The 25,911-nt window shown below is 39.5% G+C and overlaps 4 protein-coding genes across 5 annotated transcripts; 2 read left to right on the top strand and 2 right to left on the bottom strand.

Moving 5' to 3' along the window:
• Positions 1-6: 6 nt before the first annotated feature.
• LOC101294305 lies at positions 7-11,360 on the top strand. The gene is made up of 20 exons (XM_004288606.1): positions 7-281; positions 584-933; positions 1,029-1,125; positions 1,213-1,290; positions 1,421-1,480; positions 1,599-1,703; positions 1,829-1,939; positions 2,312-2,353; positions 2,484-2,597; positions 2,671-2,858; positions 4,739-5,025; positions 5,106-5,227; positions 5,330-5,372; positions 5,473-5,564; positions 6,310-6,358; positions 8,471-8,541; positions 8,656-8,775; positions 8,993-9,093; positions 9,822-9,867; positions 11,046-11,360. Exons 1-20 carry the CDS (start codon positions 51-53, stop codon positions 11,088-11,090), a joined length of 2,352 nt encoding a protein of 783 aa, XP_004288654.1. The 5' UTR covers positions 7-50; the 3' UTR covers positions 11,091-11,360.
• A 4,040-nt stretch (positions 11,361-15,400) lies between these two features.
• Positions 15,401-16,963, bottom strand: LOC101315099 (amidophosphoribosyltransferase 1, chloroplastic-like; the record flags this gene model as incomplete). The annotated part of the gene is made up of 1 exon (XM_004289557.1): positions 15,401-16,963. A coding segment is annotated over one exon (1,563 nt), but the record flags the coding sequence as incomplete, so codon positions are not given.
• Positions 16,964-18,345: 1,382 nt separating this feature from the next.
• On the bottom strand, positions 18,346-20,271 carry LOC101293822 (50S ribosomal protein L18-like). Of its 2 annotated transcripts, XM_004288605.1 has the most exons (3): positions 20,183-20,251; positions 18,850-19,140; positions 18,346-18,651 (listed from the first exon to the last, which is right to left on the bottom strand). In XM_004288605.1, exons 2-3 carry the CDS (start codon positions 19,136-19,138, stop codon positions 18,629-18,631), a joined length of 312 nt encoding a protein of 103 aa, XP_004288653.1. In that variant the 5' UTR covers positions 19,139-19,140; positions 20,183-20,251; the 3' UTR covers positions 18,346-18,628. The 2 variants fall into 2 exon arrangements, with proteins under 2 accessions (XP_004288653.1, XP_004288652.1); XM_004288604.1 differs by having other exon boundaries at positions 18,595-19,140; positions 20,183-20,271.
• A 129-nt stretch (positions 20,272-20,400) lies between these two features.
• Positions 20,401-23,899, top strand: LOC101293524 (leucine--tRNA ligase, cytoplasmic-like). Its single transcript, XM_004288603.1, has 2 exons — positions 20,401-20,540; positions 20,620-23,899. The coding sequence occupies exon 2, from the start codon at positions 20,639-20,641 to the stop codon at positions 23,897-23,899; it is 3,261 nt and encodes a 1,086-aa protein (XP_004288651.1). The 5' UTR covers positions 20,401-20,540; positions 20,620-20,638.
• The last annotated feature ends 2,012 nt before the right edge of the window (positions 23,900-25,911 follow it).

The raw sequence follows: 25,911 nt of genomic DNA, 5'->3' as shown, positions 1-25,911 counted from the left end.
GAGAGAGAGAGAGAGCACGAAGCCCTAGCCGAAGCGCAGAGAGGAAGGCGATGGATAACGGTTACGATCGGAAATTCGCAGACAAGTTCTCGGGGCTGGCGATTTCCGGCGCCGGTGATCCTATTGGTGGAGCGAACAACAACCACGGCAACAATGATAGCAGCTTGTTTCAGGTCATAAAGGCGGTGGAAGCTGCGGAGGCAACGATTAAGCAACAGGTGGAGGAGAACATCCGATTGAGGACTGAGCTTCAGAACAAGATTCTTGAGCTGGATAGATTTGTAAGTTCTCAAATTTGTCGTATTGTTTTAGTTATGATTCTAGAAAATTAGTGATGAAATGATAGATTCAAGTAGTGTATGGCGGAATTGAGAGTAACGATATAGTTTGTTAAGTTCAGTACCAAAGGATTGCTACTTTGCTCGTCAAACTGTAGCTTATAAGGTAGTTTTTTCTATCGAATTGGATTTTTGGTTGATTGTTTTTATCGTAGTATAATAGTGTAGATGTCCTCTTCGTCAAGTTGGTCCGGTAGTAGTATGGTCTCCTCATGCATTTGTTCTTTTTAATAAAACATTGGCAGAAAGTAGAGGAATCTGGTGCGCAAAGGCCGCGTGCCGATGATCCTTGGTTTGAGCGGGTCCAAGGATCGTATGAAGCTCATCAACCAGTTCCCCCTGTCGGTAGTCAAGAAGATAGGAATAGGAGTGCGGTCAATACTTCTGGACTTGATCCATCTGGTAGACTAGTTCTACACCAAGAGAGTTTGAAGCCAAATGCTGATGCTCCTCTACAAAGTAATGCGGAAACCCAGTCCTCAAGCAGCAAGATCAATGGGACCATGAAGGAACTTCCGGGTAGTCAGCAGCCTGTGGATAATGCCGGCTTCTCTCACTTATCTTCACCATCCACAACATCCTTCTCTCCGGGAAGGTATTTCACCTCAATTGTAGATATTGAAGCATTCATATTTAAGTTTCTGAATATTTATCTGAACAAATTTAGATGAGCTTTTGTGTTTGCCTTAGGTTTAACACACAAGGAGAATATGATCCAAGGTTCCCTTTTTCTGGACAAGGGTTGATGCCTATAACTGAATTAAATCCTAGAAGCCTCTGGAAGCAGGTATGGCCTATATTTATATTAGATGTTAATTTTCTCATCTTCTATTTTCAGGTATACTTTCTTATTTAACCAATTTACATTTTGTAGGATCTTATTGTCAAGACTCGTGAGCATGAAGATGAGATCATGCAATTACGGAGACATCTGTCTGATTATTCCATAAAGGTATAATGCGTATATGACAATTTGACACTGACATGGCATTGGAATATAATTTGATATGTTCTGGACTTATATGCCATTAACTCTTTGTTGATTGAAGTGACTAATATTTAGTACTATGAATCTTTAACAGGAAGCACAAATACGCAACGAAAAATATGTCCTTGAGAAGCGCATTGCTTATATGCGTCTGGTAGGCAGTTTACTTATTATTACAATTTTACATTGTACCTTTTATCTCTTCCCTTCACATGTGTACATGGGCATGGTATAAGTATAATTTTCTTAGTAGTGTGTTTTGTTGCTACTAGGCCTTTGATCAACAGCAACAGGATCTTGTAGATGCTGCATCGAAAGCTCTATCTTACCGACAAGACATAATTGAGGAAAATATACGCCTCACATATGCATTACAGGTGCTTTGCTAATGCTCCATTGTTTCTGGTGCACTCTAGTTATGAAAACCTAAAAACTTGTTAGTTGTCTTGTTTTTTAGTTGAGCGTAATTGAATAATTGTTTGCTTTGATTCTGTTCTGTCAGGATGCACAGCAAGAGAGATCGACATTTGTTTCATCCTTGCTCCCACTTCTTGCAGAGTACTCTTTGCAGCCTCTAGTTCTTGATGCCCAATCAATTGTCAGCAATGTCAAGGTATGTCGGGGAGCTATAATATAATATAATATGTTAAAGACTATTCATATCTCAGGATGAATAACATGAATATATAGTTGGATCCGTAAATCACTTTTAGATTTTTGAATGTTAAAATATTGCAATATGAATCCTACCAGGCTACCACCATGCTAGCCAGTAAAGAAATCTTTATAATTACAGACTGCAGGAGTACCTTGTTCTTTATCTCTCTCTCTCTCTCTCTCTCTCCCCCAAAAAAAATTAGAAAACTAAAAAACGTAAGAAACAAATGGAATTGAGTTCAGTTCCTGATCAAGTCAGATTTATTACTTTGAAATTGCACGCATGTATTTTACTATTTTAGTGTTTGCATCTTCTGTTATTTTACAGGTTCTTTTTAAACATTTGCAAGAAAAGCTCCTTCTTACTGAGGTATGTATTGGAAATTATATAAGCTAAATATTTAACATTAAACCTCCTCTTCAATGCTTTGATAAGTCTTTATGGATCCTTTTTTTCCACAATAATTGATTATTTGGATATGTATATTCCTTTATAACAGGCAAAACTAAAGGAGTCACAGTATCATGTACGACCCTGGAACTCAGAGTTGAATAACTCTAACATTCCCATGCAGTCGCCTTCACGCTCTTTTGGTGCAGCATTGACAACTACTGTATGTTCATGTCTTCTTGTTCTTCCTATTAGCACGTCATAAAAATTTCTTATGTTCTTATGCATTCAATCAGCACAAAAATGGGCTTGAACTAGTTCCTCAGCAAACATATTCCCAGGGAAAAGTACCAGTTTCAGCTTCGGATGTTCAGACCACCAGGGATTGGGATCTATTGGGTCATGATCAGAGTGCTTTGGATGGTGTTGTCAGTAGGAATGTGGAACCCAATGACCTGGGGAGGTATTCACCTTTTGCTAGCAGGTGAGCCTGGTCAAATGGAGACTGCTTCTGTGAACTGAATACACATTACAACCATCTGCATTTGTTGGTGGGTTCTGATTTCATTGGATTTTTATTGTTCATTGGTCTTGTATTGATGATTATGGTCCAACATGCATCTCCTACTTAAACCTGATGAACGACTCAGTTTTTCAAATTAAATTCATCCATCATACCCATATGTTCATAGGTGGTTAGAGTATGTCTATTCTTATTAGTGCTAATTAAATTCAACCATCTGCTATAATTTCATTTATTACTTTGAAAATTTAGTGCCAAGTTGTTATTTCTGCTTCCACTCAAACTTCTGAAAGGTCCTTCATAGAATTAATCTTTCCCAACTGTGAAGCTACTTTCAATCTGGTTAATAAAGAGTGTGGGGGGATGTGAAGGAGGAGGTTCATCAAGAAGTAACAACTGTTTAAATGGTGATAGGAGAGAGTAAAGCTAGTCTACTCATTTTGTTTTTGGACAATCACTAGATCCCACATAGGATAGGCTTCATGTGTCGTCTGTTACCAGGAAGAGGCAGAGGCTGGTAAATGCAGACAAAAAAAAACATATTAGTAGACCCCCACCCTGTACCATGAAATCAACATATAAGTGGGAGACTGGAGACTTTAACCTAAGAACTCCTACAATCAAATCTCCTCTTTGTCTTTGACTTCCTTCGATCAGGCTAAATTTTTTTCATTTTTCTTGAGGTTTATTTATTTATTTATTTATTTTTTATGGGTTCCTGTAGGCTAGGCTAACATTATATGTTTCTCTATTAACACTCATTGGTATTTATTTTATATTGTATTGGTATTTTCTTGTTCAGTGCTAGTGCATGAAACCAAACTAACACAAAAGACTACAAAAAAGACTAGCCTGAGAAAATTGATAAACACTATGTCGAAAAAAGAAAAACTCAGCCACCACAGCCTTCCAGTCTAGGAGGAGAACATTTAGTCCTAAATTTCAACCAAAACTAAAGCCGTTATTAAGAATCTACATTCCTTCCAAAGGTCCTCCAGCCCTACTCCATTATATTTAGATTCATTTATTCCTTTCCATCAAAATTACCCAATTACAAAACACTGCATTCCCAAAGAGCCTCTTTGCCAAAGCCAGTGAGAATTTCACTTGAGGCAAAGCACTCTGCTGGATATGCCTAGCTAACTCAAGCCATTTGGTAACGTTATAAGCCAAGCGTCATTTTGGTATGACCTCTATGGTGAGCTTAATCACTCTAGAAATTCAATTTAAGGAATGTGACCCAAGCACAATTGTCTGACATTGAGGAAGCGTCGGTTATGTATCATCACTGAACTGCATCAACCTTTTGGGATATTCCACACCTGGATGGGTCCATGGAGCCCACCCTGCCCATGTATGTTGGGTCCTAACAATGTATGAGACCTAGCTCGGTGTAAAGGGGGTTCTGAGAGTTCCGAGGCCAACACAATAATATCAGTTGGTGAATCAGCAAAGATCACTAAATTATTGAGTACTCATGCGTCAATAACCAGTTATGATTTCTTGATAGACCATTGGGATTTAGTGTCATGCATAAATTAGCCATAAATCCCTTCAAGTTCGACAGTCGATTTATGGTCTTTACAGGGCCAAGCAGCATCAATCCAACAAACTTTGCATCATATCAGTTCCCAGTTACTTATTCCTCAAAAGCTTATACATTTTATATATTGAATCCGAAAAGATTTCATTCTTCGTCTTCACTTGTTCACAAAATGTTGAAATATGAGTGAAACTTTCTCCTCGTTATTAAGAGATGGTTAGTTATTATCTAGAATTAAAGCCATAGAATGTGTGAATTGCTTTGAATTTCTTGCTCAAGTGTTTCAATGGTTTACTAGGAATTCTGCAGCACGAGATACACCTACTCAGCTTGATGTTATCCGCGGTGATGCACCAATAACTCGTTATAGTGAAGAAACCACCAATAAACAGGTCACATTTCGTGATCCTGTTAGGAACACAGAGCTCGATGATCAAGATCCTGAGGGAAACCAACATGAGAGAGAAATGTCAACAAATTGGAGTCCAGGAAACACTCCTTACACAACTGCACCTGATGAGCCCGGTTCCTCGTATCATTTTCTACCGCCAGTTCTTGAAGAGCCGTCTTCTTCATTTTCTGAGGGTCATCATCCATCTGAACTTTGTTTATTCGTCTCAGCATTCAAATGGTTGCTCTAAAACCTAACATGTTACAATTTGCAGCTGCAGATGATGATCCATTACCAGCTATTGAGAACCTTCAAATTTCAGGAGAAGCTTTTCCAGGGAGAGAACTTCAAGCATGCGGGTACTCTATTAATGGGACAACCAGTTGCAATTTTGAGGTGTGGTTTTGTATATACTTTCAGAACCCTCAACACCCACTTCCTCACCCCAAACACTTCGGTTAAATTATTGTGGGACAATACTAATATGTGTTTTTTTAGTGGGTACGCCATATGGAAGATGGATCAGTTAATTATATCGAAGGTACTGATCTTTTCCTTGTACATTAGATTTTGGATGTTGGTTACTTCTGGTTTTCCTTATATCATGTCAATTCTAAGTTTTCCTGAGTTTCTGATGATAGGAGCAAAGCAACCAAACTATCTAATTACTGCGGATGATGTTGATACATATCTTGCTATTGAAGTCCAGCCTCTTGATAACAGGAAGCGCAAGGTACTATCTCAAATTCTCAATTATAGTTACAAGATGTATCTTCATGTCAGGGATTCAGGGTTTTGTCTGGTGAATGTGGGTTGTCCCACCCCACAAGCTGGCTCTCTGTCTGTTTCTCTTCTCTTTCTCCCTCCTGGCCCCTCTATATCAGTCGGGGTGGGGGAAGAAGGTTTGAGTATCCGTTTCCAAAACTCCTGTATTTTACATATCCATAAGATCGAGTCCTTGGGTTTCCGAAATAGTGTAAAAAGAAGTGCTTCGAATCATTGATAGAAATTCATGAGTTGTCTAATTAGTGTGATGTTCAATCATTGTGCACAGAAAGTTATGATGTATCTATCTGGAATAAATTTGCTAGATTCACCAAGCAGTCATGTTGGGGTTTATCTCCTCTAAAATCATGTGACACCAAGTATCCCTTTGACGACTTTGAAGGTGTAAAACTGCAATATTTTTGGTGCTATTTTGTCAATAATGTACTTTCAGAAGGGACAAGTTAACAGCATTTTTCCCCATTTTATTATCAATATTTCAATTTTCATTGGCAAGATTTCCATTTTCGGCTAAAACTTCTAAATTGTCCTCATATTTCTGTATCATGGAATTTTGGTTCTTCCATCACATGTTCAATCATCTGTGTCGTGCTATAAGTGTTCAATTGATTAAATCAAATACATCTTGAATCCAAGTGTCTTCATTGTGACTGTTAATTGTTGTTCATTGGGTAACTTCCTGTTGTTTGTAGGGAGAGCTTGTAAAAGTTTTTGCGAATGAGAACAGAAAGATTCCTTGTGGTAAGTATCTTGACTAAGATAAATTTTTATACAAATATACATGCCAGCTTGATCTGTTTCATCTTTCATGTATGATATTTCTTTATGGATTTTCTTTTTTGTCTCATACGGGTTGGAAATTAGGACTGATACCCATAGCTGCTGAACGTTCTTATCCATACCCTAAAGGACTTGAATTTTCATGGACCTACACACACGCACATACAACAAACACATAATTATAAAGGTAAGATTAATCATGCACTATATATATATATATAGGCAAGATTCAACAATGAGTGATTAAAGTGAAGCTTGGATTATCTGAGGCAATGAGGACTTACCTTCCTGTTTTGATACTTATTAACACATGAATATTTTGAAAATTAAAGGATTGAGCGCTTGGAGTACCCTTCAACTCTATATTTCAAGGGTGACGATCCCAGCCAACAACTGACTTTTCAGTTAATCAGCCCGTTTTTGCCTTTTCCATATTAGTTCCCTCCAAGATAGTGATTCTCAAGCCTCATATATGAGGCCGGATATGGAGCGCAAGTGCGCACGGAGCTCCGTTCGCCACCGTCCGGCGCCGGCGACGGCGCGCCTCTACCCCAGTAGACTCCAACAGCGTCCCCGAACACTTTCCCTCCCCGGCGAGTCCGCCGAATTCCAGTTTCCGGCGAGATAATTCCAGTTTCCGTATATATCGACTTTATTTGAAATTTTGGGTGATCTTGCCGGAAAACTGAAATTTGGTGGACTCGCCGGGGAGGGAAAGTGATCGGGGACGCTGCTGGAGTCCACTGGGGTGGAGGCGCACCGTCGCCGGTGCCGGATGGTGGCGAACGGAGCTCCGTGCGCATTTACGCACGTGCGCTCTGTATTGTTTCCGTATCTATATATATATATTCAAAATTTTATCAGTGTTCCCCATTTTTTCTCATCTCCTGAAGTAAAGAGATTGTGAAATTGCTAATGAGAAACTTCTGTCATTTGTCCCTTATTTGCCCCATGTGTGTCCAAGGTATTGACGAAGATATTAATTACTATCCCACTCCACAACAAAACTTCAGCTAATTGTTCTATATCCTTATTAATTTCCTGCAAGGCTTTATTAAATGTTAAAGCCTGATACTGAGCGAAAAGAAAAAGAACATATCAAAGCTTGTATCAGAGTGCCCCATATTCCCTCATCACATGTAGTACAGAAAAGTTTATCATCTGCGGATTATCTCACTGTTTGCAGTGCTTCTACCTGTTGCAATAGTTTGATGAAGACACATACATATATCTATTATTAAATGATGTTAATTACTTAAACGGCCAATTAATTCTTATAGGACTTTGAAAACTAGGTGTTTCCTAGTCTAGTCGGTTCCTGCCTGCAAGATGCAGAATAATTATCACTCAAAAAGGATCTTCTCATCTGATTCTAACACGGTGGAAGAGCAGCCACCCAATTCATTCCAATCATGTGGTGGGCTTGATCTACTCCTGATCCATATCACCCAATATTGGTGCATGTCTAGTCTAACGTAAGGAGGGCTTTTGTTGGAATGTAAACTCCCACATTGTTAAGTATAAGCCATGTAGTATGATATGACAACTTCTGGCCTCCACCCATGGGCCCTGGCCAATCGGGTTTGGGTGGCTGCTTTTATCCTAATATGTCTATAAGAAGCCTGGTTTAATACCATGTTATAATTAGTGTAACCTAGAACCAATTTTGGTCCATGGCGATGTCCCAAGAGGTAATAAAATGCTATGTGTGGTTTGGAAGCCCCAAAAGGTGGATACTACAGTCTTCAACTCTACCAACAGGTTTCTCATGGCTCCTTCCATTAGTCTGCTCAACACTTCCACTGCAAGTGTGAAAAGAAGATTGACAACAGATCACCTTGCTCCAACCTTCTTGAGGTCACAAAGTTACTGTTGGTATTCCATTAATCACTGAGGGAATGTGGCTGATTTCAAACATACCCCTAATTCATATTCACTAGCAGCACCTAGTGCTTAACTTTATCCATAATCTCGTCTTTTTTCTTGTTTCAAATGATTACCTTTTTTTATCATTAATATCACGCAACACAAAATCCTGTGGTGGTTATACTCTTTCTTTTTTCTTGTTCACAGATCCTGAAATGCAAGCCGAGTTACAGAAGATTCTTAATCAAGGTCATTCTTCATTTAAAGTATATCAGTCGGTATGTTTATACAAGAAAAATGTCTTTAACTTTTACACAGTATTCTTTTTTGTATAGCTAATTTTTAGATGGAAGTTTGCATTTCTTTCTTCAACGGGTCTTTTGTTTTGACAGACGGGATATCTTGATATATGGGAACCTGCTATATTGGCCATTAAGAAGGACAGTTACAGCATTAAATGTACCGGGCCCACTGGTACTGTAATCACTGAAAAGTTTTCGCCGACAACTAGTGTATGATGTCTTACTCGTTAATGTTTACGATGTTCTACATGAATTATGGAGTTGCAATAATTGTTGGGGTTGGGCATACTCCTCACTACAGTGGACCATTTGCTGATTTATAACTATATAATTTTTTTTTATGATTAATTAAGGATTAGTATCTTCATGATTTTGTTGCATGTGGTTCTTACTCTATTTCACCGATCTTTTTTCTCTTGTCTGTTAGGTTGGAATCCCATATGGAAGCCCTACAGAGTTCGTGCTAACTGATTCTGGTGGTGGTCAGCGTCTCCTAAAAACCGACAATGACCAGGCAGATTATAGCTGGTAAGCAACTAACGTTTCCATGCAGAAGGGAGGGGAAAAAAAAACAGCTTCCACTGTTTTTGTGTAAATATGAAATTGTGTTCCCTTGGATCTACCCCAATACTGTGTAGACCAATCATGGACTTTGAGTAGTCTCAAGTCATGTGTCCAACTTAAGTCTTGGACCTTACTAGTGTTTCGCTATCTTCCTTGTCCTGTGTGTAATTTCATACTCCTATGTTCTACGACCTACGTTTAGTAAGAAAAAGATTTATTTTACTCAATTGGACAATAGTTACTGCAAATGGGAATTTTATTCATATTTGTTTATGGAAAAAATATTATTATTATTTTTAAAAGCCTGCAGATCTACCTTAGCTTATTTCGCTGAAAAAAAATTCAAAACTTCTTCACCAGCTTTCAATGTAAACATGGATACGCTAGAAGTTGCCATGTTCCTTATAACTTTTAATGCATTATCGAAGCATGCAGGAAGCAGAGAGTTGTTTATCTGGTACTTGAATAGAGTTATAAACTTGTTACATATGCCATACATCCCAATTCACAGTTTTTCTTTGAGTGTGGTTGTTTAACAAAATATTGATTTCATGGGATTTTAAGTAAGTTGGTAGTAGTAATGCGGATGTTTTTTTTTATAATTATGTTGATCAAATGTTTTGTTGTGTTATTGTTCTTTTATCGCTCCTGATACAAAATGCTCTACTTATTTGTTCCTCTCTTTTTTGCAGTTCTAGAGATACAGTTGTGCTCACATTGAGAATGTTTATCCTAAAGGTAAATCATTTCAATCAACTTCTCTAAATGTTTATATGGCATGGAACTCTTGTTTTTATACTTCCCCCCCCCCTTTTTGGCCTCTAATTTTAGACATGTCAGAATAAGGCATCGCCATGTATTGACATGTGTAGTTGAGTAATCCAGTGTGAGGCTAGAAAAGTGTGATACAGAGAGGATATGAACTAAACATAGCTTTTTTTCCCAACATTCTCCTTGCTGGATGAAGAAACAGTGGCATAGTTGTGTGTCAAACTCTGATGAATGTCTCTTGGTTGAAACTAAGAGTGGGTAAAATGTAAGGGAGGAGATATGTTATGTGAATAGATTGATATAGAAGAAAAGATGATTGGACGACGTAAAAAGGAAATAGGTGTGTTAAAAGCAAGTTAGATGAAAGGATAAACAAATTGCTTAGCATTGAGAAAAGTGACAACAGTTTTTGTGTTAGATGTCTTCCACAGCATGTCTTTTGTACCTCTACCCTCTTTTTATACATGTAATGGATGTATTTTAGGGACTTTGTGGTGTACTGGTGTGTAATTTTCTTTTGACTTCCCTTCTAGAAGGTGAGCCACATTTGAACGATACCTTCATTTGTTGATGCTGTATACTGCTTTAGATCTTTGTCCGCGTCAAATTCGTACTCCTGATGTCTTCGGGGTTCTACCCTCTCCACATGGAGTGGACTATAGTAACAGAACTAAACATATGAAGTAAAAGATCCTGGGAAGAATTTAAATTTATGCTAGATGCTCTGTAAAATATGTTTGTTTGTTTGTTTTTTTTTTTCCCTTATAAAATTTATGGCTTTTGTGTGTGGATTACCTAACAGAGCATGGAATTATATCTCTTATTAACACCCTACAGGGGTTTGTGATCTTGTGGTTTTGGTTATGACTGTAACCAAGTTTTGTTTTTCACTTTAGTAAGAGTAAATAATTAAAAGTTAAGAACATATTTTGGTACTGTGTTGGGCTAATGAAGGGAACAAAGTAATTTTTGCAATGTTTGTGTCATGATAATCTGGTTGTCGTGGCTGATTATGTTGTTTTATTTCCTTATTGGTTGGATCATATCCTCACAGAAGTTTGTAATTCAATCAAGTTATTACATAAGGTTTTTTGTTCCATCATCTTCCTTGGCATCGGAGTTCACTCATATTTTGGTTCCTGCAGGCAAGTGAGAGAAAGAAAAGGAAAAAGAGAGGACTTATCTTTTAAATGTGTAGGAGAACTATCTCCTGCTCTTGCGGGGATATATTTTTTCGTTGTTAAGGGGTGAGCATTATATATGTGGGCGTTTAGGCGTGAAAAATATATGGGGATATATTTTTTCGTTGTTGTTCCAACTACCATCTCTTCGATAAAGAATTCAGTTTGTATACTTCTAGTTGATTGTTCATGAATTGGAGCGTTGCACGACATCGACTCAAAACACAACTAGAACTCTAGAGGCTGAAGAATTTTGCAGGTCAGGTTAATATTATAGTACAGTTAAGAGAGTATATTAACATGTTAAATCTCTATTCATACACCCTTTCTATTCTTATTTTTCATTCTTTATATACTAAAAATACAATTATGCCTTCAGTCAATTAATATTAATAAACCCCACTAGACATATTAGGGCAATAGAGAGTATGTGACTGGACTCTGGCGGCCGAGACAAGATTCCGGCAACCGGATCCTTGCGCCCCTCATTTCCGGCAACCGGATCCTTAATTCCCCACCCCCACCCCCACACCCACACACACACATAAACCCCTCATATTGCTCTCTCATTAATCTCCGAATCTGGATTCTGGTCATCGGACCCCTCTTGCCCCTTAATAGACTATTAATCTTGTGCTTCAGTAGACCCCTATTGACCCTTAATATACATCATATTGCCCCTTAATAGATCCCGATCTGGATTCCGGTCATGGGGCACCTATTGCCCTTAAATAGACCCAGTTGACCTCATATTGCCCTCCAACAGACACCATATTGCCCCCAAATAGACCCATATTACCTAAGTTATTTTGTATAGACTTGTTCTGTATCTATAGTACATACAATGCTTATCGATGGTAAAAGTAAATTCAGAGTGATGAATAAGATGTGGTTCCTCATAGTAAGGTACTACCGCACTACTTACGATAACACTACCATAATACTACAGTGTAATAGTATTATTATTCATTTCCCCTCCCAGGAAATAAGCCCTCACACTAAGATATTACTATTTGTCTTTTGTTTCTTTTTGATGAAGAATAAAAAGAACACAAATGTATAGCCCAGATGGAACGTTGGAAAGAAAAACCAGATTGCCGGACTAGGCGAACGATAGAAAGGTCAGCCAAATGATCTGCCACAAAGTTAGACTCGCGATAGACATGCCGGAACACAATCAAGTGAAACTCATCAGCCAAATGCTGGATATCTTGGAGCAAGATCACATGCTGGTAGTGATTTAAAAGAGCAGTGCGAAGACCTTCACGTCAAGGCAGTTGCTTCAAGGACTCCAGCATTACCAAGACACTGGCAGGAACTTGGTCATGTCGTACGTAGAGAGCCATCAAAATTAAGTTTAACATGATCAGTACAGGTGGATACCAAATATATGCAAAGGAGTCCTGATAGATGCCCGTTCGGTGCGCAGGCTAGCCTGCAGCTACTGTGTTATGGCTGTGCTTCTAGCACTCCATTTTTGGTGGACTTTGGCAAAGCTTAGTTTCTGAAATCCAGGAAACCAAAAAGCCAGAAGTACGAGACCATGTTGAAGGAAGAATCGGTGCAGGAACTTCTAAGGACTAATATATAAGGTGCATAACAATTACAAGAGGTGATCAAAGAGAACAAGGTGCTGCTTAGACGACACACTAAATATTGGGACCGTCATTAGCTCCATCTGTTCCCCAAATCTAGAGGCAGCACCTCCCTTCCACAGTCCCACTTCCAAGGTCATTGCAGATAAACGAATAGAGGCAGCCTCATACTGCAGATAAAAGAAATAGGGGAAGCCTTCACCACTAGCTGTGTACCAATCTTCGATAAAGTAGCAACAAAACATGAATTTTAATCCCTATCAAGGTGTTACAACTTATCTCACGTATTCGTCTATTTCTGCCCTAAACAGCTCCGACCTTTTCCATTTTATACCGGCTCATATCTTCAGAGTAAACTACGCCATCCGGGGATATAAGGCGGCATAGAGAGAGAGGAAAAACCGACTCTGATAAAGGAGATTTATATTCAGAAAATTTCAAGTAATAATTAGATATGTAAAGCCCCATATGTTTCTTACCCATTGAAATCCTGCCAATGCCCACCAGACGCCTGCTAAACCAAATCCTCTACTGCTCACAAGCTGGTCGTATGAAAATGGGGAGGGGTGTGCAGTCAGGGTATGGTTAAGCAGACACAATAACTGTAACAAGTTAACTACACAAAAAGAACCAGATCGTACCAGCAATAGAAGTGCACCCAGTGATAAGCATCCACACATTGACAGACTAATAAAATCCCACATCTTGTCCAGCCTGAAAGTGAATACTGCAGTTAGAGCCAAATTTTATGCTCACGATATCAAAGAGCTATCTTCATAAATATACATAACTTGAATCCAGTTTGAACTCCTAATTGTCAGTCATGAGTCATGAATATTCACAAGTCATGACATTCTGCCCAGGAATTCAGGTACTCAGAAAGGATGACATAGTTTAGCAAAAGAGTGTGGCTATTGGGACCTCCAAATTTGCTTACTTGACCTCATTCTATTATGAATTATTAAATGACATATTTATCCTCTTACACAATGACTAGTAAGGACACTGATTAAACAAAAAGAAATATTACATTTATTCTCTCTAAACTTTCTAATTCAATAATAATACCATAATAGATTGCATTTTATTATTTTTCTTATTGATTTTTATTTTCTAGTTTTACCACATACTTATTAAAGTATTTATATATTTATATTATCACACATGTCACATGCATATACAAAGTGAAATTTTTTTACACAAATTATGATCGATCAATTATTAAAGTATAAAAACAAAAAACATAAACTTACAAAAAAAAATAGTATATGTAAAATAGAAATACAAAAGTAATAAAAATATAAAATAGTTCAAGCAAGAACATTGGTTTGATGATCGATAAATAAAATTTGAGACACAATCCTTGTTTTTTTTAATATTTAAGAGAATAGTATTCTTCATGATTCAAATTAACTTTTATCAAAAATTGATGTCATTGAAAATTATTTCTTACAATTTGATCAAAAAATGAATGTCTAGTAACGTTTTATGCAAAATAAAGAAAATTAAGAAATCAAGGTCGGGAATGGAGGTTTGCGTTAAAAAGAAAAAAGAAAAAAAATAAAGAATGGAAGTCGAGAATGGATGTTTCGCATGCAAAAAGAAAAAAAAATTGAGGTATAGTGAGTGAATAAGAGATGTAATGAGTAATATATTAATATATATATGTGAATTACATAAACATGACTATTTTAGGAATTTGAAAAGAGGTTTAATGAGAAAATAGTTGTACTTAAAAGTAAAATGGAGGTGTAGAGAGAATGAGAGGTATACTGAGCAAATTTGGAGGTCCCAATAGCTGCACTCTTAGCAAAACTATATATCCTGTTACTACAACATTTTGAATTAGATAGGCAAAGAATTTTCATCATTCCCAGCTATACATAAATTCCCAAAACACCTAAGATGAGAATGAATGAGCTTTAGGGACATTATCTCAAGAGGCTTATTTATATGTACTTTCTCAATAGGTAATTTATATGAAGAAGACAATCACTGGGTGATTGGCAGAAGGATGTAAATGCCCAATATATAAGCGAGAACGCTACCATCATAGTGAAGGTGTGCCACAGGCCTGAAAGAGTGTCCCTTTTCCAGCAAAAGCAATACAAGGACAGTTTTCATATGCAATACAAGTTTCTCACCAGTGACAATTCATGGAAAAGAAGCAAAAGGAGCTGTATCATCACCATAAATCTGACCTAAGATGGTGAATGGCTGGGTCTTAAGATCAGTACACATTCCATTATTGACAAGAAACTGCCAAGGAGCTCCCTCAGACGTTTTACCATCCATACATGCTAAAATCTTATTCATGGATACTGACTACTTGATTCATCAAAATTCCTTGTATGAGAGCTGACATCATTAATATAGGGTCTAGGAGATAAAGAGTTTTCATCAATCTTTGGTCCAAAAGACATGGCTTGCAAATGATCAGGAGAATGGAATAGCATTTGCACACAAATATAAGAAATTAAAATTGTGGGCACACAGTACCTCTCATATAGATCATAACAAAAAAAAAAAAGTATGTTGAAACCACGGGTACCTCTCAACTGTATGACATCAAGAAAATTTAAATCAGATGCAAAATTGAAAAGGAACCCTATGCTTCCTTCAGATCGAAGACATCAGTCACTGCAATCAGTGCAATGCTTCCCAATGGTGCTGTGTTGAAACCCAAAAGCATCTATATCATCAACTGAAGCAATGGTGGGTGAGCTAACTTTCCTCAGATTCATTATCGCTCTCGTGTTTGTGAATCCGATTTGCTGGAATCCAAGCACCATCAATGGAATCAAAATTACCAGTCATTCCATCATCCATAAAATCACCAACCCGTTTCACTTTATCCTCCCTAGGTTCCACAGGGTAATTTCCAGTAAAGCAAGCATAACAAAAGTTGGGAGCTTCTGTTCCCAACATCCCCTGCAAGCTATCAAATGGTAAAAAAGCAAGTGAATCGCATCCGATGAACTGCCTAATCTCCTCAACTTTCATCCTGTTTGAAATCAACTCCTCAGAACTAGGGGTGTCGACACCATAATAACAGGAGCCTATAATCGGTGGGCTTGCAATCCTCATGTGAACTTCCTTAGCCCCTGCCTCCTTCAACAACCTAACAATCTTGGAAGACGTAGTTCCCCTCACAATGGAGTCATCCACTACCACAACCCTCTTATCCTTCAACACAGCCCTGACCGGAGAGAGCTTAAGCTTGACGCCAAAGTCCCTGATCTTCTGCGATGGCTCAATGAAGGTCCTTCCCACATAGTGTGACCTAATCAAACCCTGCTGAAAAGGCACACCAGCTTTGGCAGCATAACCAAGCGCAGCCACCACACCGGAATCAGGCACTGCTATGACAACATCACACTCAACCGGGGCCTCAGTGGCAAGAATCTCACCAAACACACGCCGAGACTCATACACAGAACGCCCAAAAACAACAGAATTGGGCAGGGAAAAGTATATGTGCTCGAATATACATTGCTTGGGTTCACGATGAGGCATAAGGCAATGAGACGAAACCCCACCTTTGTCCACCACCACCAACTCTCCGGGATCAACCTCCCTCTCATAGGTAGCCTCAATCAAATCAAGCGCACAAGTCTCGGATGCAAAAACAACAGCACCATTGCTCCTCCTGCCCATAACCAAAGGCCGAAACCCGTACGGGTCCCGAACCGCAACGAGCTTGTCTTGAGTGACAAACACCATGGAATAAGCACCCTTAACCTGCTCACACGCATCAACAATCCTCAAAAGAAAAGGCCTGGCTTTCGAAATGGCAATGAGATGAAGAACCACCTCGGTGTCGGAGCTGGTATTGAAAATGGATCCCTTCTCCTCAAGCATAGCCCTGAGGGCGCCGTAATTGACCAAGTTGCCATTGTGGGCGACCCCAACGGAGCCGAAGCGATAGCCTGCAACAAAAGGCTGGACATTTTTAAGCATAGACTGACCGGCAGTGGAGTACCTGACGTGGCCGATGGCCAAGTCGCCAGGCAGCTGGTCGAGCTTGGACTGATTGAAGACCTCAGAGACCAACCCAACTCCGGTAATGGACTGGAGGAGGTTGTCGTGGACGCAGACAATGCCGGCGCCTTCCTGGCCGCGGTGCTGGAGGGCGTGGAGGGCCAGGTAGCAGAGGCGGGAGGCTTCAGGGTCGCCGAAGATGCCGACGACGCCGCACTCCTCGCGAGGCTTCTCGTCCGAGGAGGAGTCGTCGTCGTCGGAGAAGAAGGAGGAAATTGGGGCGTGGGAGTGGGCGATGAAGGAGGAGGAGGAGTGGGAGAGGGAGAGGGAGGAGGAGGAGGAGGGTTTAGGGTTTAGGGTTTTGGTGGGGAAAGAGAAACAAGGAGGGGTGGTGGGTCTGGAGATGGAGGAAGAGATTTTGATGGGGGAGGGTTTGGCGGCGGTGGCTGCCATTGCCATGGGAGAAGAGAAGAGTTATAATCAAAGGACACTGGCACCTTATATGAAGGCAAAATATGTGTTTTTTGAAAGTAACAGGTATAGCTTTATATGTGTTTTGGTAAAGCCCAAAATGCTTGGTTTGACTTGTTCGATTGTTCCAAAAACCTAGTCAATTTGAGTGGTCATTGGGTGCGAAAAAAAGTTAGCACCTTTGATCAACCGGCGTAGTGCATCTCATGGTGCCTCACTGCTATTTTACTGTTTATCCCTATCTGTGTTTCCAGCATTTTATTTGGATCATGAGAGAGGATTCTTGTTGTATTTGTCTCGTGAACGCTCTTGATATAAACACCAAATTCATATTTATCATTGCTGGTTCATACGTTTGAAGATACAAAGTGCATGATATATGTGGCGAGAGCGAGACAATGGAGTCTCCTCCATAAAGTCTGCATGCAAACTCAGAGTGCTCAAGTTTGCCCATGTTACAATGGGTCTCGGAGAGGATACAATACAACTTTTGCATATGAGCACTGTTGGCATATGTTCAAGACTTCAAGTTCCACCCAAAATGGAACTTGGAACTCCAAACAACCAAAAGTCATGCTATGAGCATCATTCATCACTCCATCTGCTAGCGTATATACAACATATTTAGCTGGTGGTGATGTTGAACGCAATGAGCCTCCATGCTTGAAGAGGCATATCCGGTTTGGTTAGGAAAAGAAAGATCATGCCGAGGAGCTCAAGAAGAATCCCAATCCATTCCTATGTTGCTTGCTAAACGTGGCCAGTGTCGCTATTGGAGAGGCAAATTTGTTTTCCATTGACCTGAAGGGTTCTTTGCCACAAACCTGGAAGAGTTTATTTGATGGTACTACAATGTTTGAACACATCTGAATCGCACTGGCACCTTATCTATATAATACATCAAGCTGAGGATCTTGTGAAAACTACATGTTTGGAGTTGTTGAGTTTCATTTCATGAATTGCTTTTTCTTTAGCAAAGGGTTCGCACCGGACAACAATTGAAATTATCTTAGAGATAGAGACATCTAAACCTCAGAAGCTTTATAACCCTGCACAAAATGTGTCTTCTGATCCCATTTTCAATGTTGTTGTGACCAATAATAGATATTGTCTGAACTCCCTACATTAATAATACACAGACTTCAGGAAGTTTCTTTTATGTTTTAAATAACAAGCTCAGAGGTAGAGAGGAAGAAAGAAGAGGGTGACACAATTGAACAGAAAATTTGATGGGGAACGATGGAGAAGCATATGTAACTCAGGGGAATTGGTATTTGATTACAAGGGGGTATAGGAAGGTGTGCCTTTTGTTAATCTTGGTACCACGGATTTCGGATGAAAAACGTTGCAGTAAGCTAAACTGATAATCTAGACAACTCAAACATGACCACCGGAGTGTTTCTACTCGGTGGAAGCTAACATCACCAGTCTGCCACTCCCACCACAAAACATGCAATCATAATCATGTCAAACTGATAACTCAAATATTTGACCCCCAAATCACATAAAAAGAAGGTGTAATCCTGTAAATAACATAAACGAAATCAAATCCAACATCCAACATGAAGGACTAAAAAGTTCTCATTGCATCAATAGCACAATACTTTCTTTTCTAAAAACATGAGAACCAGACAGTAAGCAAACTAATGTATCCCCCTACAAAAATCAGAGCAGTTTGACACCTGCTTCTACCACATTATCAATGACAGCTTTAACCTTACCATGATATTTCTGTTCTCTCTTTAAGTGGACTGATACAGCAGGGATATTCTTGAGCAGCAGGCGCTCCCCTAATATCTTCCCAATCTTCGCAGCAGCAGCAACATCCCGATGTGATTCCAGGCTCTCTCTCAAAGCCTTTTCTTGTGAGCTTGCAGAAGAGGCTACAGTAGCAGTTGGTGAGTGGACTACCTGGGCACTTACATATTTATTTGTAAAGTGCATTTTTAGCACATAAGGCTTTAAAAACTTTGTGATAGTAGGAGGCCTGACCGGGGGAGGAACAACCATCTCTGTGTGCAAATAAACCAGAATTTCAAATTATATAACTTAACAAGAACTTTGTTTTCAAAAGTTACATACACAAACATTATACGGACAATGATATCCAGACATACAACAACTGTATCACACAGAATGCAAGAATTGAAAAGAGGAGCCAAAATATTACATGTGGGAACCTATCTAGAAGTAGACTAATATAATAGAATAAGAAAAGTGACGCAACCAGACAGTACCATTAGTCCATCATAGAGAATTTCCAGGATGCAGGATTACAAGCAAAGCTAACCCCCGGAAGGAGGGTACTAAATGAGGCAAGCAATCATTCTAAGCACATGAGCACACATAGATAGAGTAAAAGATTTTACACATGCCCTTGGGATCGGCCAAGTTCCAATCAAATTAGCCTGACCCCTCTTATATAACCTTTAACACATAAAAACACCTGCAATTGAACATTTGGACCTTTTGGTTTCCACGAAAAATCATCATTGCTAACTTCTGGAAACATAATATTCTAACATCTATACATAAAAACCTAACTATTTACTTCAATGTACCACTGTTTGATACCCAGGAAAATAAAAGCAAAGAAACAGTCCAACAGTAACTCGAATGACAAAGAAGAAATCCAGCTTGATTTCAGAAACTAACAGAGCCCATGTTTTGTATCACATGGAAGGAAACTGAAGGAATTAAACAAAATTGGGATCTGTCAAATTTGGTCGAGTGCTCAAACATAGTATTAGTATTAAAGCATGGTTTCCCCCAGAAACAATAGCTAACAAAAAGGAAAAAAAAAACCCTCAAACTCGAGTTCTGAGATACATTTGATGTGATGATTACCTAGGCCTTTAGTGCTCTACTACTAGTGTACCAATTACAACGATGCAAGATCAAGATGTTATTGCAGAAATCAAGTATACAATTAACAGCTACAATTGTGAGGAGGAGACCCAGAAAAGAGCCTAAAACAATAACAATGAATCCCCAAAAGGCTAGGGTAGTAATAGGAGGAGAGAAAACCAGAAAAGAGAGATTGAAATCACAAACCTGTGAGAGCTCAAGAGAAGACAACTGAAGCCCCCACTTGAAATACAACCTTTACAAGTTGATGAGAATAATCTGATGAGAATGAAGCCGGCTACTGTGAGCGTTGTGGCTGTGTTTTTGTGGGGTTATTCAGTGTAATTTTCAGAAAAAGCGAGGACAAACTTGGTATTTCACGTGTTTTGCTGCCTTCAAAAGAATCCAATCTCTAAACCCTACTCTCTCTCTCTACTTCACCCAAAATTGATACACACAAATACGGCGGCGTCGAACCCAATCGCTCCCTGGCTCTTCTTCTCGTCCGACGAAACCTGCGCTCTCATGCCACCATCCCCAATTCAATCCTGAACTTCACCAGCAGGTCCTTCCCTCTTTCTCTGTTCTCCTCAAGTTTCGCTAGCCTAGGGTTTTGTTCTGCTTTCTTAATTTGATATTTGCAGTTACTGTAAAGTTACCGGAATGGCATCGGAAGGCGGGAAGAGCTTTGCGAGGAGAGACCGTCTCCTGGAAATCGAGGCCAAAGCGCGAGCCTGGTGGGACGACAACCATGTCTTCAAGGCCGAAGCTCGTGAGAAGCTTCCAGAACCCGGGGAGAAGTTCTTCGGAAACTTCCCCTTCCCTTACATGAACGGCTTTCTGCATCTCGGACACGCCTTTTCGCTTTCCAAGTTGGAGTTCGCGGCGGCTTATCACCGCTTGAGGGGCGCCAATGTGCTTCTGCCGTTTGCCTTCCACTGCACCGGAATGCCTATCAAGGCCTCTGCCGATAAGCTTGCCAGGGAGATTCAGCTCTTCGGGGAGCCTCCGGTGTTTCCCGCCGCTCAGGAGAAGCAGGAGGAGGCTCAGGAGGCGGAACCGGAAGCGGAGAATGCCAATGGGGGTGCTAAGTACAAGGGGAAGAAGTCCAAGGTTGCGGCAAAGTCCGCCGGACAAGTGTACCAGTGGGAAATTATGCGCAGTTTTGGTCTGTCGGACAGTGAGATATCCAAATTCCAGGATCCTTATAAGTGGTTGACGTTTTTTCCGCCATTGGCAGTGGAGGACCTCAAGGCTTTCGGGCTCGGCTGTGACTGGAGACGCTCGTTTATTACTACAGACATGAACCCTTTTTTCGATGCCTTTGTCAAGTGGCAGGTTAGGAAACTTAAAGACATGGGAAAGATTGTGAAAGATGTTCGTTACGCTGTATACTCTCCATTAGATGGGCAGCCGTGTGCAGATCATGACCGAGCCAGTGGCGAAGGAGTTCAGCCCCAAGAATATACCGTCATTAAAATGGAACTGGTGGGACCTTTTCCTTCTAAATTGGCTGTGTTGGAGGGGAAGAAAGTGTTCCTGGCTGCAGCAACTCTAAGACCTGAGACCATGTACGGCCAAACAAATGCATGGGTATTGCCTGATGGGGAGTATGGAGCCTTTGAAATCAATGAAACTGAGGTATTCATTCTTACGGAAAGAGCAGCTCTTAACCTTGCCTATCAAAACTACTCCAGGATCCCACAGAAACCTACTTGCTTGGTTGAACTTACTGGTCAGGATTTGATTGGCCTTCCATTGAAGTCGCCACTCGCATTGAATCAGATTATTTATGCCCTTCCTATGTTGACTGTTCTAACAGACAAAGGTACTGGGATTGTGACCAGTGTACCCTCTGATTCTCCTGATGATTATATGGCCTTGCATGATTTGAAAAAAAAAGATGCTCTCAGGGAGAAATATGGTGTAAAAAATGAGTGGGTTCTTCCCTTTGATATTATCCCAATCATTGATATTCCAGAATATGGAAATAAAGCTGCAGAAACGGTCTGCGCGAAACTCAATATCAAAAGCCAGAATGAGAAAGAGAAGCTAGCAGAAGCCAAGAAGGAGACCTACTTGAAAGGATTCAATGAAGGAACACTTATTGTGGGGGAATTCAGCGGAAGGAAAGTCCAGGAGGTGAAGCCCCTGATAAGAAGCATGCTTATAGAGGCGGGCGAGGCAATTTCGTACAGTGAGCCTGAGAAGCGGGTAGTATCACGATCAGGGGATGAATGTGTTGTGGCGCTTACAGATCAGTGGTATATCACATACGGGGAAACCGAATGGAAGAAACTGGCTGAGGAGTGCTTGGCCGGTATGAGTTTGTATTCTGATGAAACACGGCATGGGTTTGAACATACTTTGGGCTGGTTAAATCAGTGGGCATGTTCACGATCTTTTGGGCTTGGTACTCGTATTCCCTGGGATGAAGAATTCTTAGTCGAGTCATTGTCTGATTCAACTATTTACATGGCTTATTACACCATCGCTCAGTTCCTCCACAATGGAGATATGTATGGTTCCAGCAAATCCGCAATTAAACCTGAACAAATGACTGATGAGGTCTGGGATTATATCTTCTGTGATGGCCCAGAACCTAAATCATCTGGCATCTCATCATCAACTCTTCGTAATATGAAGCATGAGTTTGAGTATTGGTATCCTTTTGATCTTCGAGTGTCTGGCAAAGATCTCATACAAAATCATTTAACCTTCTGCATCTACAACCATACAGCTATTATGTCCAAGAAGCACTGGCCTCGTGGTTTCAGATGCAATGGGCATATCATGCTTAATGCTGAGAAGATGTCCAAGTCTACAGGGAATTTTAGGACACTTCGTCAGGCAATTGAGGAATTTTCTGCTGATGCTACTCGGTTTTCTTTGGCTGATGCTGGAGACGGTGTTGACGATGCAAATTTTGTATTTGAGACTGCCAATGCTGCAATTCTGCGGCTTACTAAAGAGATCTCATGGATGGAAGAAGTTTTGGCTGCAGAATCTTCCTTGAGACCAGGCCCCCCAACTACTTATGCTGACAAGGTCTTTGCAAATGAGATAAATATTGCTGTGAACAGGACTCAGCAGAATTACAGTGATTACATGTTCCGGGACGCCCTGAAGACTGGATTTTATGATCTTCAAACTGCTAGGGATGAGTACCGCTTTTCGTGTGGTGCTGGGGGAATGAACCATGATTTGGTGTGGAGATTTATGGATGTGCAGACACGTCTAATTACCCCAATCTGTCCACACTATGGAGAATATGTCTGGAGGGAACTGTTGAAGAAGGAAGGGTTTGTGGTAAATGCAGGATGGCCTGTGGCTGATGCTCCAGACCTAACCCTCCAGAGTGCCAATAAGTATTTGCAGGACTCCATCATTTTAATGAGGAAGCTCCTCCAAAAGCAAGTTTTAGGCTCAAAGAAAGGTAACAAGAAGGGTACCTCAGTTACATCGGTGACAGAAGACAACAAGCTAAGCGGCTTGATTTACGTAAATGAGCACTTTGATGGGTGGAAGGCAGAGTGCTTGAAAATACTCCAGATTAACTTTGACAAAGACAGTCGTACCTTTTCTTCAGACATGGTGATACAAGAGGCTCTGCAAAACAGTTCTATTGGTCAGTCAAAAGATTTTAAACAAATCCAAAAGCTTTGTATGCCTTTCATGAAGTTTAAGAAGGATGCGGCAGTTAAACTTGGGCCTCAGGCCTTAGATTTGAAGCTACCTTTTGGCGAGATTGAGGTCCTGCAAGAGAACTTGGACTTAATTAAGAGACAACTTGGTCTTCAAGATGTAGAAGTATTGTCTGGTACAGCTCCTGATGCACTTTCTAAAGCTGGTTCTCTTGTCAAACTAATACAGCAGAATCCTCCAACACCAGGAAACCCCACCGCCATCTTCTTGACCCGGTAATTATAAACCTTATGTCACACCTGTATGTTTTTCTAATCAACTTTAGCATACCTTGTGCTGTTACATTATGCAATCTGTTCTCTGTTACATTATGCAATCTGTTCTGAAGGCAACATTCATTGTGTTACAATATTGAAATTAATTTCGACTGTTGTTTTTCATTTTCATACCTTTTCAACCTTTTATTTACTGTAAATGGATTGAAAGGATAGAAATCAAACCCTCTAACAAAGAAGATTAATAATTGTTCATTGCCCCCCATTTGTAATTTCAGCAATGAGATTGGAAGAAGCAAACCAGTGTGTTGATCACATTCACAGGTGGCAATTTTAATTTTCTGGATTTAGAAAATTAATTTGCCACATTGTACTGCACTGATAGATGCTTTGTCACATTCTGGTTTGTGTATTGTCAGTGTGTTGTACATATTGACATGTTTTATCAATGTGAAGTCAACAGAACTTTGTAGTATGTCACCTTGTGCCCTGCTGATACATATATCTGTAGGGTCGAGTAAAGAGATTTTGTGGTCAATATGTGTTTTTGTGTTTCTGCCAGCTTTCTATATTGAACTTCAAGAGTTGAACATGCATTGTTCACTGTTTTCATGCTCTATTTCGTGTGTTTGATTTATAACGCAAGATTTATCAAATTTGCTCTATGCTTTGGAATTGTGAAATGAAAGCGATTTTGTTTTATTGGTCTCAGACTTATGATGTTGTCCCCGATCTCATTCATATGATCCATTCCTAGTTTCTTTGTTATAGTTCTCTGTACTCAAGTTTTGAATTATTTTACTTTATGGTGTTTGAATCTAATTCATCTTCTTTATGTATCAATAGGTGAGAAGAACCTCATAACAGTCAATAAACTATTCAGTGGAACTGGAGATGATCTATTTGTACTTTCGTCGGGAAGGAAGTACAGTAATTGCATCTATAGCTGATGGGAGAATTGTTGGTTCAACGAATGAGGACTTACTGATGAATGGGGTCATCTACAAGAGTGTGATGTGTTGCTTTATTTGAATTTTGAATACCAGGTTTATTTTCCCTTTAATTTCTGAACTATTAAGTTTTGTTCCATTGCAGTATGCAGTATCTTATGGACAAGTTTGTTTCAATTTACAAATCAAGTAAATCTTTTTTCGTGATGTTGTCAACACCATTCTAGGTTTTAACCAAATGATTTAAGCTAGCAGATAATCGTCAACTTTTCAGATGGGTTCTTGATGTACCACTGGTAATAATGGGGAACTGGTATGCCCCCTTGATTGCAGTTAGATTTTGAGGATGGCAATTGGTAGAGAATGTGGGTCTCCGTTTTAGACTTTTAGGTACAGATGCAACAATCATTTCGTGCTCAAAGTTGCATAACCTGTCATGCTTGTAATGGTGATACTTTGATCTAGGGAGGTGTAGACGCATAATGAGTCATGCTCGTAATGATGATACTTTGATTTAAGGAGGAAAAGACTAACTTATTTAAGTCACGTTGTAGTTGATGCAGGATACTCTTAGATAGGTGAAGTAGAGTAGAGAATGTGGGTGTAAGTTGTACAGTTACAACAATTATTTCATAGTCAAAACTGTAGCATCAGATGTGGTTTTGATATTGAGTATCTTACTTCTGAGGCTTGAGGGAATTTTAGAGCAGCAAGGGTGATTTCTTGAAGAGTGCGGCTATTGGGACCTCCAAATTTGTTCATTTGACCTCACTCTATTATGAATTATTAAATGACATATTTATTCTCTTACACAATGACTATCAAGGACACTAATTAAACAAATTTATTCTCTCTAAACTTTCTAATTCAATAATAATGGTTTGCATTTTATTACTTTCCTTATTGATTTTTATTTTCTAGTTTTACCACATACTTATTAAAGCATTTATATATTTATATTATTATACATGTCACATGCATATACAAAGTGAAAAAATATTTTTACAAAAATTATAATCTATCAATTATTAAAATAATTTAATCATCATGAGGTATAAAACAAAAA

This window comes from Fragaria vesca, linkage group LG1, assembly GCF_000184155.1.
Source record: "Fragaria vesca subsp. vesca linkage group LG1, FraVesHawaii_1.0, whole genome shotgun sequence".
NCBI classification, from domain to species: domain Eukaryota; kingdom Viridiplantae; phylum Streptophyta; class Magnoliopsida; order Rosales; family Rosaceae; genus Fragaria; species Fragaria vesca.
Note: the sequence above shows the minus strand (reverse complement) of the source record. Positions and strands in the feature narration are given on the sequence as shown.

Excerpts from the sequence above, each read along its gene's own strand:
- LOC101294305 (XM_004288606.1), top strand. The coding sequence starts at position 51 with ATGGATAACGGTTACGATCGGAAATTCGCAGACAAGTTCTCGGGGCTG. Across the intron at positions 5,228-5,329 it reads CAACCAGTTGCAATTTTGAG|TGGGTACGCCATATGGAAGA; the intron begins GTGTGGTTTTGT and ends GTGTTTTTTTAG. Across the intron at positions 8,776-8,992 it reads AGTTTTCGCCGACAACTAGT|GTTGGAATCCCATATGGAAG; the intron begins GTATGATGTCTT and ends CTTGTCTGTTAG.
- LOC101293524 (XM_004288603.1), top strand. The coding sequence starts at position 20,639 with ATGGCATCGGAAGGCGGGAAGAGCTTTGCGAGGAGAGACCGTCTCCTG.
- LOC101293822 (XM_004288604.1), bottom strand. The coding sequence starts at position 19,138 with ATGGTTGTTCCTCCCCCGGTCAGGCCTCCTACTATCACAAAGTTTTTA.